We start from the raw sequence: 14,274 nt of genomic DNA, 5'->3' as shown, positions 1-14,274 counted from the left end.
GAGTTCTTGCACGGATGGAGCTACCTTTCCTTGATCACGACAACGACAAAGCATGTACATGCGACATGTGTAGCAACCCGACACCTTGTATACGAGGTAAGAGATCATCTTCCATACACCCCGACGGTACACGGTCACTTTTACTACTTCGATAATGCGAACACGCACCTTGGCGCGATATTTCAAATAGCTTGCAATAAATTTATATAGAACCGTGAGATATGACACTATTTCTTCTGGATTACAAATTTTTCACTTATTTCCCAAGCCACGTAAGGCCCAGCCGTGGCGTCAGTCGTGAGTCTTTGCTGTGGCCGCCGGTGTCCTCGTGGCAGGCAGTGTGTTGAGGTTGGAAGTGGACATTGGGAATATAGGAGGTCAGCGTGGATAACGGATGAAATGCATTTGATGTTATTAATAACAAGCCGTAGTTTGTCCGTATTTACGTGAACCTGTAGGTAGAGAAATATCTTCTACCGTTTAATATAACAGTTGACGTCATGAAACTACACTTTTATTGCGTCGGCATACAACTGTTATAGAAACAACAGAAACATAAAAAGAATACAAATGCAAAGTTTTTAGTACTAATCTTTACAGTAATGATATTTACTGCATGTCGTGAAGTAATCAGAAACTGACACACAATAGGATGTGTAGATTCGACCGGTTACTTTTAAGTATAAGAGTCAAGTTCTGACACTCTTCCAGTTTCTTGGCTCCTCTGGAAACAGCAGATGTCTTCAGTCAGCAGTCCAGCTATTTATTCTCCACTCCGTCGCAGACGATTCAATCTGAGCCAACTGATTTGCAATACTCCTAGTTCCTGGGACAATCTGACAGGTATGGTTTGCATTGACTCTTTGGTTTCACCACGTAAACTGCAATGAAGAGGAATATGCTTTATTAAAGATAGGAAGTACAAAAATAACATAGCAGTTTAATTTTACTAGTGATAAGACAACGGTAAGTCTTCACCTTTTTTACATAGCACGAATTTCTCTGTCAGCATTGTGGCAAGATTATGTCACGGTCGTGTATCAGAGATAATGTGGGGTCACACAGTGTGCTATGTTACAGGGTTCCTATTCTTACAGGTACTATAGCAGACCGTTGGAAGTTTGGCGACGCGAATAAACCTGACTTATAGCTTATTTCGAAAGTTGAAGGATGTCACTAGAACCACGTTGCTCTAGGAGGGTAATGCTCCTGACGTGCGAAGCATTCAGTGAGCAACGCATGTCTCCTGTGACGAGGTAAAGGACGATAACCTGAGGGACCTCCGTTTCGTTTGCTGGGAACTGATCTGGCGATCTCTGAGTTTGTGTTTAGGGAATGGTCAGCACCGCCGGTCCCCAGTAACCGTAAAACTTTGTCGTACGTGAGACCATCTTAACAGTAGAACGATCCAACGTGACGGGATGAAATGCGTTTACTCTGTCCTTCGTGTACAGGTCAGGAACGGTATTCCGCCGTCCAAACGTTCGCCCAACCCATAACGAACACCCTTTTGTTGCAAAAAGAAATAGAGAAATCAGTCATCTTGACAGTGATGACAGCTACTGACAACAAAATTTACACTCTTGACAGTTTAATTAACACAGTGTTATGTAAATACTAATGCTTATCATAAAGAAAGGACTGAATGAAAGAATACCTTATGATACGAAACAGAAAGGATTCAAGAAATTATTATTTACGAAGGTTAAACCCCAGACCATAAATTGACCAAAGATAACATTTTTCCTAGAAGAGGGTTGTAGCCCCATCGAGCTGTACGATTGCGGTGACTACAATGTAACTCGGCAATGGAGATGTTAACTTCATTTCTCTCTTGTACTCTTGCAATAGTAGTACGCATGTTAAGCGCTGCTACGTTATTTTAAAGACGATCTGAAGTTTAAAAGTTTTACGGTTGGAATTATTAGTCAGAAGTGGGACTGAAGTAAAATCATCTTTACCGTTTAGACAGATAACGGGATAGTTGATTGCTGATTTGTGATGGGACTTCGTGATACTTAATAGTCACCAACATCAAAGGACACAGATAGAGACTCATCGCTGACACAAATTCAATTATTAGACTTGAATAGACAACAGATAAACGCAATCACAAAGAATTTACAATTTCGCCGTACTGTCAGAAGCTACCGTTAAAGTCAGAACTGCGGATGCTAAACGACGCAATCACCCTGTAGAAACACTGAATGAATTAGGTACCTTTCTCCATCACTCAGAATGCCAAGTTTGGAGAGCGCAAGATCACCGAAATGTTATTTGTTTTGAGAGACACCAAACGTTTCTAGTGGTGAAACCTTCAGTTTTCCCCAACTCTAGATGATTCACATTTTATTAGAATTTGAAGAATTATTCTCTTTGAATTGCGCCCATGTTACTCTGCACGATCCCTGTGAAGTTACGGGCTTTAGCTTTGTGTGAGCTGCGAGGCCACCTTCTGTTTATTAATCGTCCGCAATATTATAGCGCCTGGGGCTGGAGCATTTCGGTCGGCTCATCGTGAGTTTTAATCGTGATATTTTGCTAGGACACGATGAGCAATTTCACAGTATAAGCACAGCTCTTCTGAAAGCTTCGATAGATGGTGCGTTTTCCTTAACCACTGTTCTTGATGACTGCAATGTATCAGCCTCCATACAGCAGTGGCCACGAAAAGCCAAACTAAATAATGTCGTGGTTGTATAGTAACAAACTTACTATACATGTAGATTTTGCCGCTTTGTTTCTAGACATTTTCATCTAAATATTCATTATTTATCTTTCATGTACTCTTGTACTAACCAACACGCGTGCAGGCACAACTTCTAACGCAGTGGAAATCTTAACCAGTAATACGACAACCCCACATCTTCTTCTTTCGCGATATTTTGGTCTGGCCTAAGTATCGTGCTTTTATCAGGTTCTTTTTTCAACCTTCACTGACTACTATTTAAAATGTGTGGCATGCTGCTATTTACCATATAAATGCCCGATATTTGGGAAATTTTTTGCAATGGTTATACGATTGATTGCTAGTACAGTGTGTCATCGCCTATAAGTAGCATATATTTCGGTCCGATATTACATTGTAGATGTCTCACTAAGCAAATGAATGAGTCTGTGCCCTAATTTAATGCCAACATGATGTTTCCGATAAGATGTAGTCCAGTACGTTCACTTATCATTGCCCACTTCACCTAATTCTTCGTCTCTATGTCAACGCGTCGTTAAATCTTTAACTTCTTTAAACTTGCAAGATTATTTCTACTTGTTCCTAAGCGTATGACGGGTGTTGTTTATACACACTAATCCAGTTGTCGGCATTCTACAGGGTATGAAGAAAAGTGTACGTTGCCTATCGGTTTATAGTGTTAAGCTTAGTATAGGTGTGTGTACTTCACTGCCAACACATTCACTGTGAAAATTAACCACACGCTACGGACCGCGGCACTTGTGGCAACTTACGTCGCCGGTTAAGATATCTTTTCGTAAAATGTTGAAACTATGGCCCACTGCGTACTTCATGTCGCGTTACACGACATAATCCTCCTAAAAGAATTCAAGGGTGTGTAGTGAAAAACATGCAGCAGTTTTAAGGGGCAAGAAAATTACTATAAAAGGTGGACTAAATATGCGCAGCAAATTGCTCTGAATGGTTTTGGTGGAGAATCATGAAGACTTGCAATTTCGTAATTTCGGTGAGGCAAGGGTAGCCACTGTTCCTTGATGATTTCATTTCACTCATATTTTCACTTTCGCTGTGGGACCATTCGCGAATTTTTATGCTGAACAAACTGGTTTTATCTTGTCAATTTTGAACAGATAACAGTTCTGTTTAAAGTAACTTACCTTTCGGTAGTTGGTTGTAGCAATAATACAGCTTCACCGAATTAGCATACAAGTAGAACTTGTTGTCTGCTGCGACACAAATGGTATCATCGTCATCTTCCGTGTAGGACGACCTCCCCAGAAAACTACTCTCAGCCGTGATATTGCCGGTGCTTAGAGTCTCATTCCCGATGTTGGCGGTGGTCGATTCTTCTGGTTGTCCGTGGACCTCCGCCACTGCTACCAGTGCTGTAAAAGCCAGTGAACATAGTTACAGATGGCTATTTCGTCTAATGGATTTTAATGCAACTCTCCCACTTAGCACTGCAACACTACTGTCTGTTATATATGTTTTACTTGAACAGTCCACTCGTCCCTGAAAATAAAAAAGAACGAATCAACAGCGACATGCACGCTATGTTCATATCGGACATGTTCTCGTAATTAATTTCGTGTTCCAATATACAATGACAGTGGTCTTTCAAGTTCTTGTTGGATTGTTATTATCTCATAATTAAATTGACAATATTAGTACTTTCCTCACTTATATTTGGGAAGGTTTGCCTTTTTAGTAAGGCTCTGCCACACTGAAGGCTAGCCAGATATTTGGCTGATAAAGTTAGGTTCTTCATTGGTTTTGACATCAGACAGCCCGCTCTACCCTTAGTAGTAAAGAATGAAAAGGTATTGCAGAAGCTGGAAGCCTTCCTCGTTACGATCATGTAGCTGGGGTTTCACTGAAAAGCACACATATCTCCAAGTGGACGGCTCTGTAAAGTCTTTTGCTCCTCATCAAGATAATGAACGTAACCTATTAAAATATTGTCCCTGTTCCGTCCTCTGAAACTCACGTGATAGAGAAGATTAATAAGTGCCATTAGTATTTGTTTGTTTTTCTGTTACATTCAAACTAAAGTGAGAGGCAAAGAAGTGACACTCCTTGCATGGAGCGTCTCACATAACGTCTTGTGATGTTCCGTATATTGTACGATGGGAGACATCAGAGTCATTTCACTATCTACGTTATGTCCAAGACACTAGTACATACACGGTTCCGTCACAGGAATGTGAACACCGCCTTTGTTCGACATCAACGCGAGATAACCACTCAATGACGGTAGGGCTCAGTATTAACGCTGGAGGCTATGTAAAGATCATCAGGGAGCCGCGGGGGACAGTGCAATAGTTGGCATAATGCGGAAACGAAGCTATTTATCTGACGTCCAAAAGGGTATGGTTATTGCTTTTCAGGCAATGAGTGGATGCACGCCTCAGTTTGTATTCAAGTGTCACCCTGCTTAAAGTGAAGTGTGCATGGTAAAACTGCACTATCTAAAACTGACAGCATGACCAGTGGGGCAACATTGACCATAGATGACAGAAGTGAGAGACAGCTGCGGAGATGTGTACGGATGAACAGGCATGGTACAGTTGAGGGAAAGACGCCCCAGATGAACCACGGGGCTACCAGCAGTGTCTACTCAACGATTATCGCGCGAAAGTCGTTGTTTTCCGCTGTCCACAGTACGTTCCAAATTCGTACGCTCACGTCGACTGCTGATCACCGGCGACGAAGGCTTCAATTTTCACTCCAATACCTGAACCGGACCTGCTTTGAGCGGCCGTCTGAGGCGAAAGACGTTTTATGCTCGATCGGGTATAAGGCGGGTGGCGTGTAGGGCGTGAAACGTCTCAAGGCAAACAACCTGCAATGAGTGAGGGAGCGTTATGGTCTGAGGAATGCATTCGTGTCGGTGATTCTTCATAAAGGAAGCCATAATCGATCTAAACTACTATGCGTTTGTGCTTGAGGACCGTGTCCACCCCTCCATGCAGTTAAATGTTCTTCGGTACGATGGCATCTGCCAAGAACACAATGCATCCTCTCACTGTTGGATCTGTAGTTTGCTCTTACTATGACTGGACATGTTTCCTTCTGTTCTTTGGAATGAGATCTCAATATGGTAACTTTAGGGCTCTTGTACTTCTCTGTATACTCTGTGGTCAAGAAATGTGTTTCCAGTAATTGCAGTTTTATTTTATTATGCAATTGTTTTGTTGGATACTTGTTGTCAGTTTCACTACGTAGTTTTCTGTAAAGAATATAAGAGTTGTTTCACTGCACTCGCTTTCTTCAGTAGCGTCTATTATGTGGCCAGTATTTGGCTTTCTAATTCTTATATGATTCTCCCCCAGTTTTTTTGTTTATGCCACTTATTGTTTAACATTGTTTTTTATGTGCCTGTTCGTACTTATCTTTACCTTTCTTTAATCCCTTTGTTAGTAGTTTGTTTAGTTAGTGACTTGTAGCGCATTTTTCGTTGCTCTTCATTATTGCAGTACGTTACAGTTCAATGTGCACAAACAAACGTTGTGAATTGACTCAATCTCTGTGTTTTGAAGGCGGTGTGAATTGCGTTAGAAGATATTCCAAAAATATTATCCTTGAATAGCTGAAATTATATTCTATGATTTACATTTTCTGGTTTTTTAATTGCAGTGAGGACGAAACAGACGACCGCATGGGAAAAATCGTTGAATTACACACACGCAGACAAATGATCGAAAACTTATGTTGCTTCCAACAACACTAAGGTGAAATAAAATTGCGAAAACTATTGTCAGCAAAACGTAACTGGTTCAGTAACATTTTTGTTTTATAACTAAAGCTGGCGTTCTCTTTTCACCATTCCCACAAGAGGTGTTGCGTGCGCATTCCAGATAAGCGTCATGGTTCTTCACTTCACAAGTGTAAAAGGATTCCAAAACCAGTCACTAACTCTCAAAATACATATAGCTATTAAATAGTAGGTCGAAGTACTGATTTCGCTTTTCCGAATCTGATTCACCACAGAATTAGGTTTCGTTGAAATGTCTCAAGAGACCCAGCTAGTCGACATTGACGTAACTGATCGAACCAGTAGAAACTAATACCGCTCAGTAGTGGAAATGTATCTGGATCTAAGAAGATGTCTTTAAGGTCCTATACACAACATTCTCCAGTTCCAGGAGAAGTTAACCGTAAGTCGAAAGAGCGACAAAGCATTCCGAGCGTCTCGAAGAAAGCATGATTGGATGCCAAACTCGTTGTAGTTGCAGATTAGATGAACCCCTATTATACGCACGGTTGATGACCATTTTGGAGGACGAAAGTCTCCTCCATATAAAACCAAACTGATACAGCAAACAGAAGTCTTGTGATACTCATCAACTAGGAATCGCATTATGGGCAATGTCGCCCACTTCGAAGCCTCGTTCCTTGAAATATTCCGAACAATATTCGATACAGTTCCGAAATGTCATTTAGTGAACATCGTATGAGAATACCGGATATCGGACCTGATTTATGATTTTATTCGGTAACTCACTGCAGAAATAGTTCAACAAAACACTCTTAATGGGACATTGAATAACCAGTGATTGCAGTATCCCACCAGACATTTTGTCTGTTTTTGCAAAATGCGAGTTTAAAGGATTGAAAAGGAAAAATATTTCACTTCATTTTTCTAAGGAGAATGTGACATAATTAACTTCCACGTGGCAGAATGTACTACATAAATAACTGATATGCCATTTACACTAAAACCTAAAACAATTAATCACTTATCATGTTATGTACGTATGTGTTCCGTGTGTAGAGCTGTTAGTGATGTGTCAAGCATCGACTCTTTCTCTCTAAGTCGTTCCTTGCGTGACTTTCAGTCTAAGAGAAGAGTGGGGGACAAGATTGAAATTCGAAACAATGTACAAATTTTCGCTTCTAGCCAGCTGGGTATTTGATCTTCAAAATATTTCCTTATTTCTTATCCACTTTTTATGTGCTCCAGTCTTTTTCTGCATTACAAAGTCTACTCTGCTGAATTGAAGCTTTTTCCCATTTTCCAAGTCACAACATTGTCTTGTGTTAAATTATTACTTACTATGGCGCACGACCAACGCAGTATCACAAAAGCGTCAGTACTTTATATAGGATGTATTTCCTAAGAGTCGTTAAGTGCCGTTTCTCTGGACTTATAACAGATATACGGTATTTCCGTTTTGAATTGTGTTGCTAGACTCAATCCTAACAAACAATGCTCGTCTAGCCTTTCATTTGACTGCTAGTGTCTACAGAAGGCGTCGGTTTGTTGCTCTTTACACGCAAAAAGATTTTTTAAGGAGGGGAATTTTACGTGCCCATACGATATGGCGCTCCCAGATTTAATCCACGGGAAGTTAGATGTATAACAGTCTGTAGCTAAAGAATTAACCACATATTTCAAATAGATTTAATGTATTATACAGGACGTAGAGGTGTAGATCTAGAAAAAATTACAAATGCTGCAAAAAACACAACATTACGTCTAAGAATAATAAAAAAATTTAGATGGTGGAAACTGCTTACGTAGTCTCTAGAGAACACTCCCTCGTATGATTCTAAGATTGGTAACTAGACTGTATTATCTAGGTACTAAAGTTCCTCTATGCACAAGAGATTCCTCTTCAAAATGGAAAGCTCTTTATACCGGACGGTGAATGATATAAACGTCACTGACATCTGTTCACCTCCTTTCATCAGCATTCGAGCCGTACGACATTAAAAGATGGGCTTCATTGAGAGACAAAAAATATTCCTTTCCAGCCTGTGCCTAAAGTATGGTAACCAGTTTCATTGAATGCTGTATTTGTAATGCTGATAATACGTTTGACATAGCGAACGACAACAGATCTTTTCAAGTACAAGGAAAGTCAATCTGCTGCTAGATGCTGCAACCAGAGTTCCCGGAACGGAAAATCAGGCGGGAACTTTACGATAACATTCGATGATGCCATCGGGTATTAAACGTATATAAATGAAAATATAACGCAGAGAGCAGTAGTAGTTTTTGTCGAGTACAATGAAGGCTGCTTTGTTGCTTGTTGCTGGTAAGTATTGGCAGAATTTATTATCTGTCATTGACGATAAACATTTTTTTCTTACCCCTATTTTACATAATTTCTCATGTATTAATCCATGCGAAAAGCTATTTCCATGTATAGAAAGTTAGTCGATTGGCCGAAAAAAAATGAAATACAATCCAGAAGACTTTAAAATGCATATCTTATTTCGAATGAGCACTTGGTAATCATAGCTATTGTGAAGCTTATCTCGTCCACTGTAAACTATTTGTTATATCGAATCATAAGCAGAGTGCAGTAAGCAACCGTTAAAACACTTGGACGACATTATATTCTTGTTGTATCGTAACATGATACTCACATATACTCTCCTGTGCATAAAACTGTTGCACAATAAATATAAACAAAGCATCTAATATGGAGATCGATTCTTACCGATACTATTTAGACAGTTCCAACACATTCGTTATTGCACGAGCATTTGCTGTGTACAAAACTTTATAAATGTAAAAAAAAAAAGAAGGCTACGAGTGGCAGTCTTACTGTAGGAAACCGTGATTAGGTATCACAAAGTTGTTGTATGAATGAACTTAGAAATCAGAATAAAATGTTTTCCATCTCCAAAACGATTGAAAGCTGCCTTTGGTAAATAGCTAATTACACTGAATTCACGCAAATACTTTAACAAAGGTAATGCGGTAAATAAACAAAATGCGCTTGTGCGAGCTTCGATGTGAAAAACACGCGTAAAATGAACACTAAAGACGTTAATCTGTGATGATATAGTTCTAATAAAAATTTTAATTGCGACTAGCAACACTTCGTAGATACTATATTGCGTCACGCAAATAACGATAAAGCTGTGTCTTTGAAAATATCTTTAGTCGTGACCGGAAGTAATTAATTCCTTATCCTTATCAGATACTATTCGAATAGTGCCGTAGAAACCTTCCTTCAAGGCAACAACCTACTGCCAGTACTAATGTTATGTAGAGATATGTTGTTTACAGAACAAAACATAAAATCATAATATTACCTTGGCTTCAAGATAGCCGGTATAGTTTTGTCACTCAAACATGTATTGCACTTATATCACTTTTCGTTTGAACTGATTGTCTGTGTTAGCATAGCAGTGCTGCATCATATGAAGAACCATAGTTACTACAGCTTTCTATTACAATGACTACTTGATTGAAAATTAGTTCTCAATTTAACTGATGTTATGATGAGAGGACAGGACTACGTTGGTAGTTTGACTAGACCAATCTAATGTCCCAAGAAAGCTGCCGGACGGGCTGGTAGAACGGTTCTAGGCACTTCAGTCTTGAACCGCACGACCGCTACGGTCGCAGGTTCGAATTCTGCCTCGGGCATGAATGTGTGTGATGTTCTTAGGTTACTTAGGATTAAGTAGTTCTACGTTCTAGGGGACTGATGACCTCAGATGTTGAGTCCCATACTGCTCAGAGCTATTTTTTGAACCAAGAAAGCTACTATTATACTGGCATGCGTATAACACAACTATAAAACTACTGGATTTATCTTATTTTGCGATGAGTTGCTTCCAGTACGATGTAATGTTATTTATGAAATTCAGTATAGACAGTAGCCTCGTTTGATTAGCGATGAACTTGAATAAACTTGGGCCACACTGCTTTTTTCATTAACTCTAAAAACCTTCTTGCGGTTATGTACTACGCACATACACGTGCTCCCTCACTTATATCTTAGCTTCCCCCTTATTATAACACCAATTCCAGCACAATTTGTCATTTCTGCCCCAAGAAACATGTCTGTACCAAAACGCAGATTGGTCGCAACTCATCCCTCCGTCCGTTCTTACGCCAACGATATTATTGTTACATGAAATGTATGACCCGTGTCATACAAATATAACATCCCTGTCATTTACAGACTATTTACTATAACTACTTGACATAATTATTTGTTATTTATTCGTTCATCATATATTACAGTCTCATAAAATATCATTGATGATTATTTTCATAAGTACATATAGTTGTAAAAATGGTTTTAAATTTATGAAACCAATCAGCTGGAAAATACGTGCTGCACGGTGTCGTAGTTTTACAAGCTATTACGTAAGACCTGCATTTGTGAGCCATCTGTAAACGAGGTGATCAAAATGGAGTTTGGTATTTTCTTTGTGAAACAGCAGGCATCAGTGTTCTGGCAATTTCAGAGAAAAAACGACTACGTAAATGTTTTTCATAAGCTGTTCAAAATACATACCTGTTTTGTTAGACTTAACGTATATGATGCTCTTGAAATGAACTGTGAAGACGGTTTACGGTATCACCAACTACACGTAGCTCTAAAAGGATGTATCTTAGACCTCATGTCTTCGGGACATGCCAGAGGTACTTGTCAGATATGAAATGAAATGAGCGTATGGCATTTGTCAGAGAAATTGCCCAGAACAGTCTCACACAAATCCTGCCTGTGGCACCAGGTTTAATCAAATGGCTCTACTATTTAATAGCTATATGTATTTTGAGAGTTAGTGACTGGTGTTGCAATCATTTTACACTTGAGAAGCAAAGAACCATGAAGCTAAGCTGTGATACACGCAACAACTCTTGTAGGAATGATGAAAAGAGGACGACAGCTTTAGTTATGCAACAAAAAAAGTTACTGCACCAGTTACGTTTTGCTGACAATAGTTTTCGCATTTTTATTTCACCTTAGTGTTGTTGGAAGCAACATAAGTTTTCGATCAATTGTCGGCGTGTGTGTAATTCAACGATTTTTCCCATGCGGTCGTCTGTTTTGTCCTCACTGCAATTAAAAAACCAGAAAATGTAAATCATAGAATATAATTTCAGCTATTCAAGGATAATATTTTTGGAGTATCTTCTTACGCATTTCATACCGCCTTCAAAATACGGAGAATGAGTCAATTCACAACGTTTGCTTGTGCACATTGAACTGTAACGTAAGATGTCACGTGCCTCTATGACATGTTTCGGTGTGCTGGCTGAAAAATTTTCTCATGCGTTACATTTCAAAAGTAAAAACTATAAGAGGTACTTACAAACGTAAGATGTACTGCAATAATGAACAGCAACGAAAATTGCGCTACAAGTCACTAACTAAACAAACTACTAACAAAGGGATTAAAGAAAGGTAAAGATAAGAACGAACAGGCACATAAAAAACAATATTAAACACTAAGTAGCATAAACAAAAAAAAATGGGGGAGAATCAAGTAAGAATTAGAAGGCCAAATACAGGGCTCATAATAGACGCTACTGAAGAAAGCGAGTGCAGTGAAAAAACTCTTATATTCTTTACAGAAAACTACGTAGTGAAACTGACAACAAGTATCCAACAAAACAGTTGCATAATAAAATAAAACTGCAATTACTGGAAACACATTTCTCGATCACAGAGTATAAAGAGAAGTACAAGAGCCCTAAAGTTACCATATTGAGATCTCATTCCAAAGAACAGAAGGAAACATGTCCACTCATATTAAGAGCAAACTACAGATCCAACAGTGAGAGGATGCATTGTGTTCTTGGCAGATGCCATCGTACCGAAGAACATTTAACTGCATGGAGGGGTGGACACGGTCCTCAAGCACAAACGCATAGTAGTTTAGATCGATTATGGCTTCCTTTATGAAGAATCACCGACACGAATACATTCCTCAGACCATAACGCTCCCTCACTCATTGCAGGTTGTTTGCCTTGAGACGTTTCACGCCCTACACGTCACCCGCCTTATACCCGATCGAGCATAAAACGTCTTTCGCCTCAAACGGCCGCTCAAAGCAGGTCCGGTTCAGGTATTGGAGTGAAAATTGAAGCCTTCGTCGCTGGTGAACAGCAGTCGACGTGAGCGTACGAATCGGGAACCTACTGTGTACAGCGGAAAACAACGACTTTCGCGCGATAATCGTTGAGCAGACACTGCTGGTAGCCCCGTGGTTCATGTGGGGCGTCTTTCCCTCAACTGTAACATGCTTGTTCATCCGTACACATCTCCGCAGCTGTCTCTCACTTCTGTCATCTATGGTCAATGTTGCCCCACTGGTCATGCTGTCAGTTTTAGATAGTGCAGTTTTACCATGCACACTTCACTTTAAGCAGGGTGACACTTGAACAGTTTTCAAACTGAGGCGTGCATCCACTCTCTGCCTGAAAGGCAATAATCATACCCCTTTGGACGTCAGATAAATAGTTTCATTTCCGCATTATGACAACTATTGCACTGTCCCCCGCGGCTCCCTGATGATCTTTACATAGCCTCCAGCGTTAATACTGAGCCCTACCGTCATTGAGTGGTTATCTCGCGTTGATGTCGAACAAAGGCGGTGTTCACATTCCTGTGACGGAACCGTGTATGTACTAGTGTCTTGGACATAACGTAGATAGTGAAATGACTCTGATGTCTCCCATCGTACAATATACGGAACATCACAAGACGTTATGTGAGACGCTCCATGCAAGGAGTGTCACTTCTTTGCCTCTCACTTTAGTTTGAATGTAACAGAAAAACAAACAAATACTAATGGCACTTATTAATCTTCTCTATCACGTGAGTTTCAGAGGACGGAACAGGGACAATATTTTAATAGGTTACGTTCATTATCTTGATGAGGAGCAAAAGACTTTACAGAGCCGTCCACTTGGAGATATGTGTGCTTTTCAGTGAAACCCCAGCTACATGATCGTAACGAGGAACGCTTCCAGCTTCTGCAATACCTTTTCATTCTTTACTACTAAGTGTAGAGCGGGCTGTCTGATGTCAAAACCAATGAAGAACCTAACTTTATCAGCCAAATATCTGGCTAGCCTTCAGTGTGGCAGAGCCTTACTAAAAAGGCAAACCTTCCCAAATATAAGTGAGGAAAGAACTAATATTTCAATTTGATTATGAGATAATAATAATCCAACAAGGACTTGAAAGACCACTGTAATTGTATATTGGAACACGAAATTAATTACGAGAACTTGTCCGACATGAGCATAGCGTGCATGTCGCTGTTGATTCGTTCTTTTTTATTTTCAGGGACGAGTGGACTGTTCAAGTAACAAATATGTAACATACAGTAGTGTTGCAGTGCTAAGTGGGAGAGTTTCATTAAAATCCATTAGACGAAATAGGCATCTATAATTACGTTCACTGACTTTTACAGCACTGGTAGCAGTGGCGGAGGTCCACGGACAACCAGAAGAGTCGACCACCGCCAACATCGGGAATGAGACTCTAAGCACCGGCAATATCACGGCTGAGAGTAGTTTTCTGGGGAGGTCGTCCTACACGGAAGATGACGATGATACCATTTGTGTCGCAGCAGACAACAAGTTCTACTTGTATGCTAATTCGTTGAAGCTGTATTCTTGCTACAACCAACTACCGAAAGGTAAGTTACTTTAAACAGAACTGTTTTCTATTCAAAATTGACAAGATGAAACCAGTTTGTTCAGCATAAAAATTCGCGAATGGTCCCACAGCGAAATTGAAAATATGAGTGAAATCAAATCATCAAGGAACAGTGGCTACCCTTGCCTCACCGAAATTACGAAATTGCAAGTCTTCAT

At 39.9% G+C, this 14,274-nt stretch overlaps 2 protein-coding genes across 6 annotated transcripts in view; one reads left to right on the top strand and one right to left on the bottom strand.

Annotated features, from left to right (window-relative positions):
• Positions 1 to 498: 498 nt before the first annotated feature.
• The window catches only part of LOC126236542 (uncharacterized), a 120,050-nt gene continuing 106,274 nt past the window's right edge, over positions 499 to 14,274 (bottom strand). For both annotated transcript variants that reach the window (XM_049945924.1, XM_049945923.1), the window contains exons 2-3: positions 3,847 to 4,074; positions 499 to 881 (exon numbers count right to left, since the gene is read on the bottom strand). In XM_049945924.1, coding sequence (XP_049801881.1) covers positions 820 to 881; positions 3,847 to 4,074 — 290 coding nt within the window. In that variant the 3' untranslated portion in view covers positions 499 to 819. The remainder of the gene's footprint in view (positions 882 to 3,846; positions 4,075 to 14,274) is intronic.
• The window catches only part of LOC126236546 (uncharacterized), a 127,980-nt gene continuing 122,289 nt past the window's right edge, over positions 8,584 to 14,274 (top strand). Inside the window, exons 1-2 of one of the 4 annotated variants that reach the window (XR_007544938.1) lie at positions 8,584 to 8,730; positions 13,869 to 14,096. Coding sequence is in view for 3 of the 4 variants with exons in the window: in XM_049945938.1 (XP_049801895.1) it covers positions 8,703 to 8,730; positions 13,869 to 14,096 (256 nt within the window). In the remaining variant the exon portion in view is untranslated. The remainder of the gene's footprint in view (positions 8,731 to 13,868; positions 14,097 to 14,274) is intronic. The other 3 variants (XM_049945938.1, XM_049945941.1, XM_049945939.1) reach the window with 3 other exon arrangements.

This window comes from Schistocerca nitens, chromosome 2 (assembly GCF_023898315.1).
Source record: "Schistocerca nitens isolate TAMUIC-IGC-003100 chromosome 2, iqSchNite1.1, whole genome shotgun sequence".
Lineage (NCBI taxonomy): Eukaryota > Metazoa > Arthropoda > Insecta > Orthoptera > Acrididae > Schistocerca > Schistocerca nitens.
This window is presented reverse-complemented; position numbering and strand designations above follow the sequence as displayed.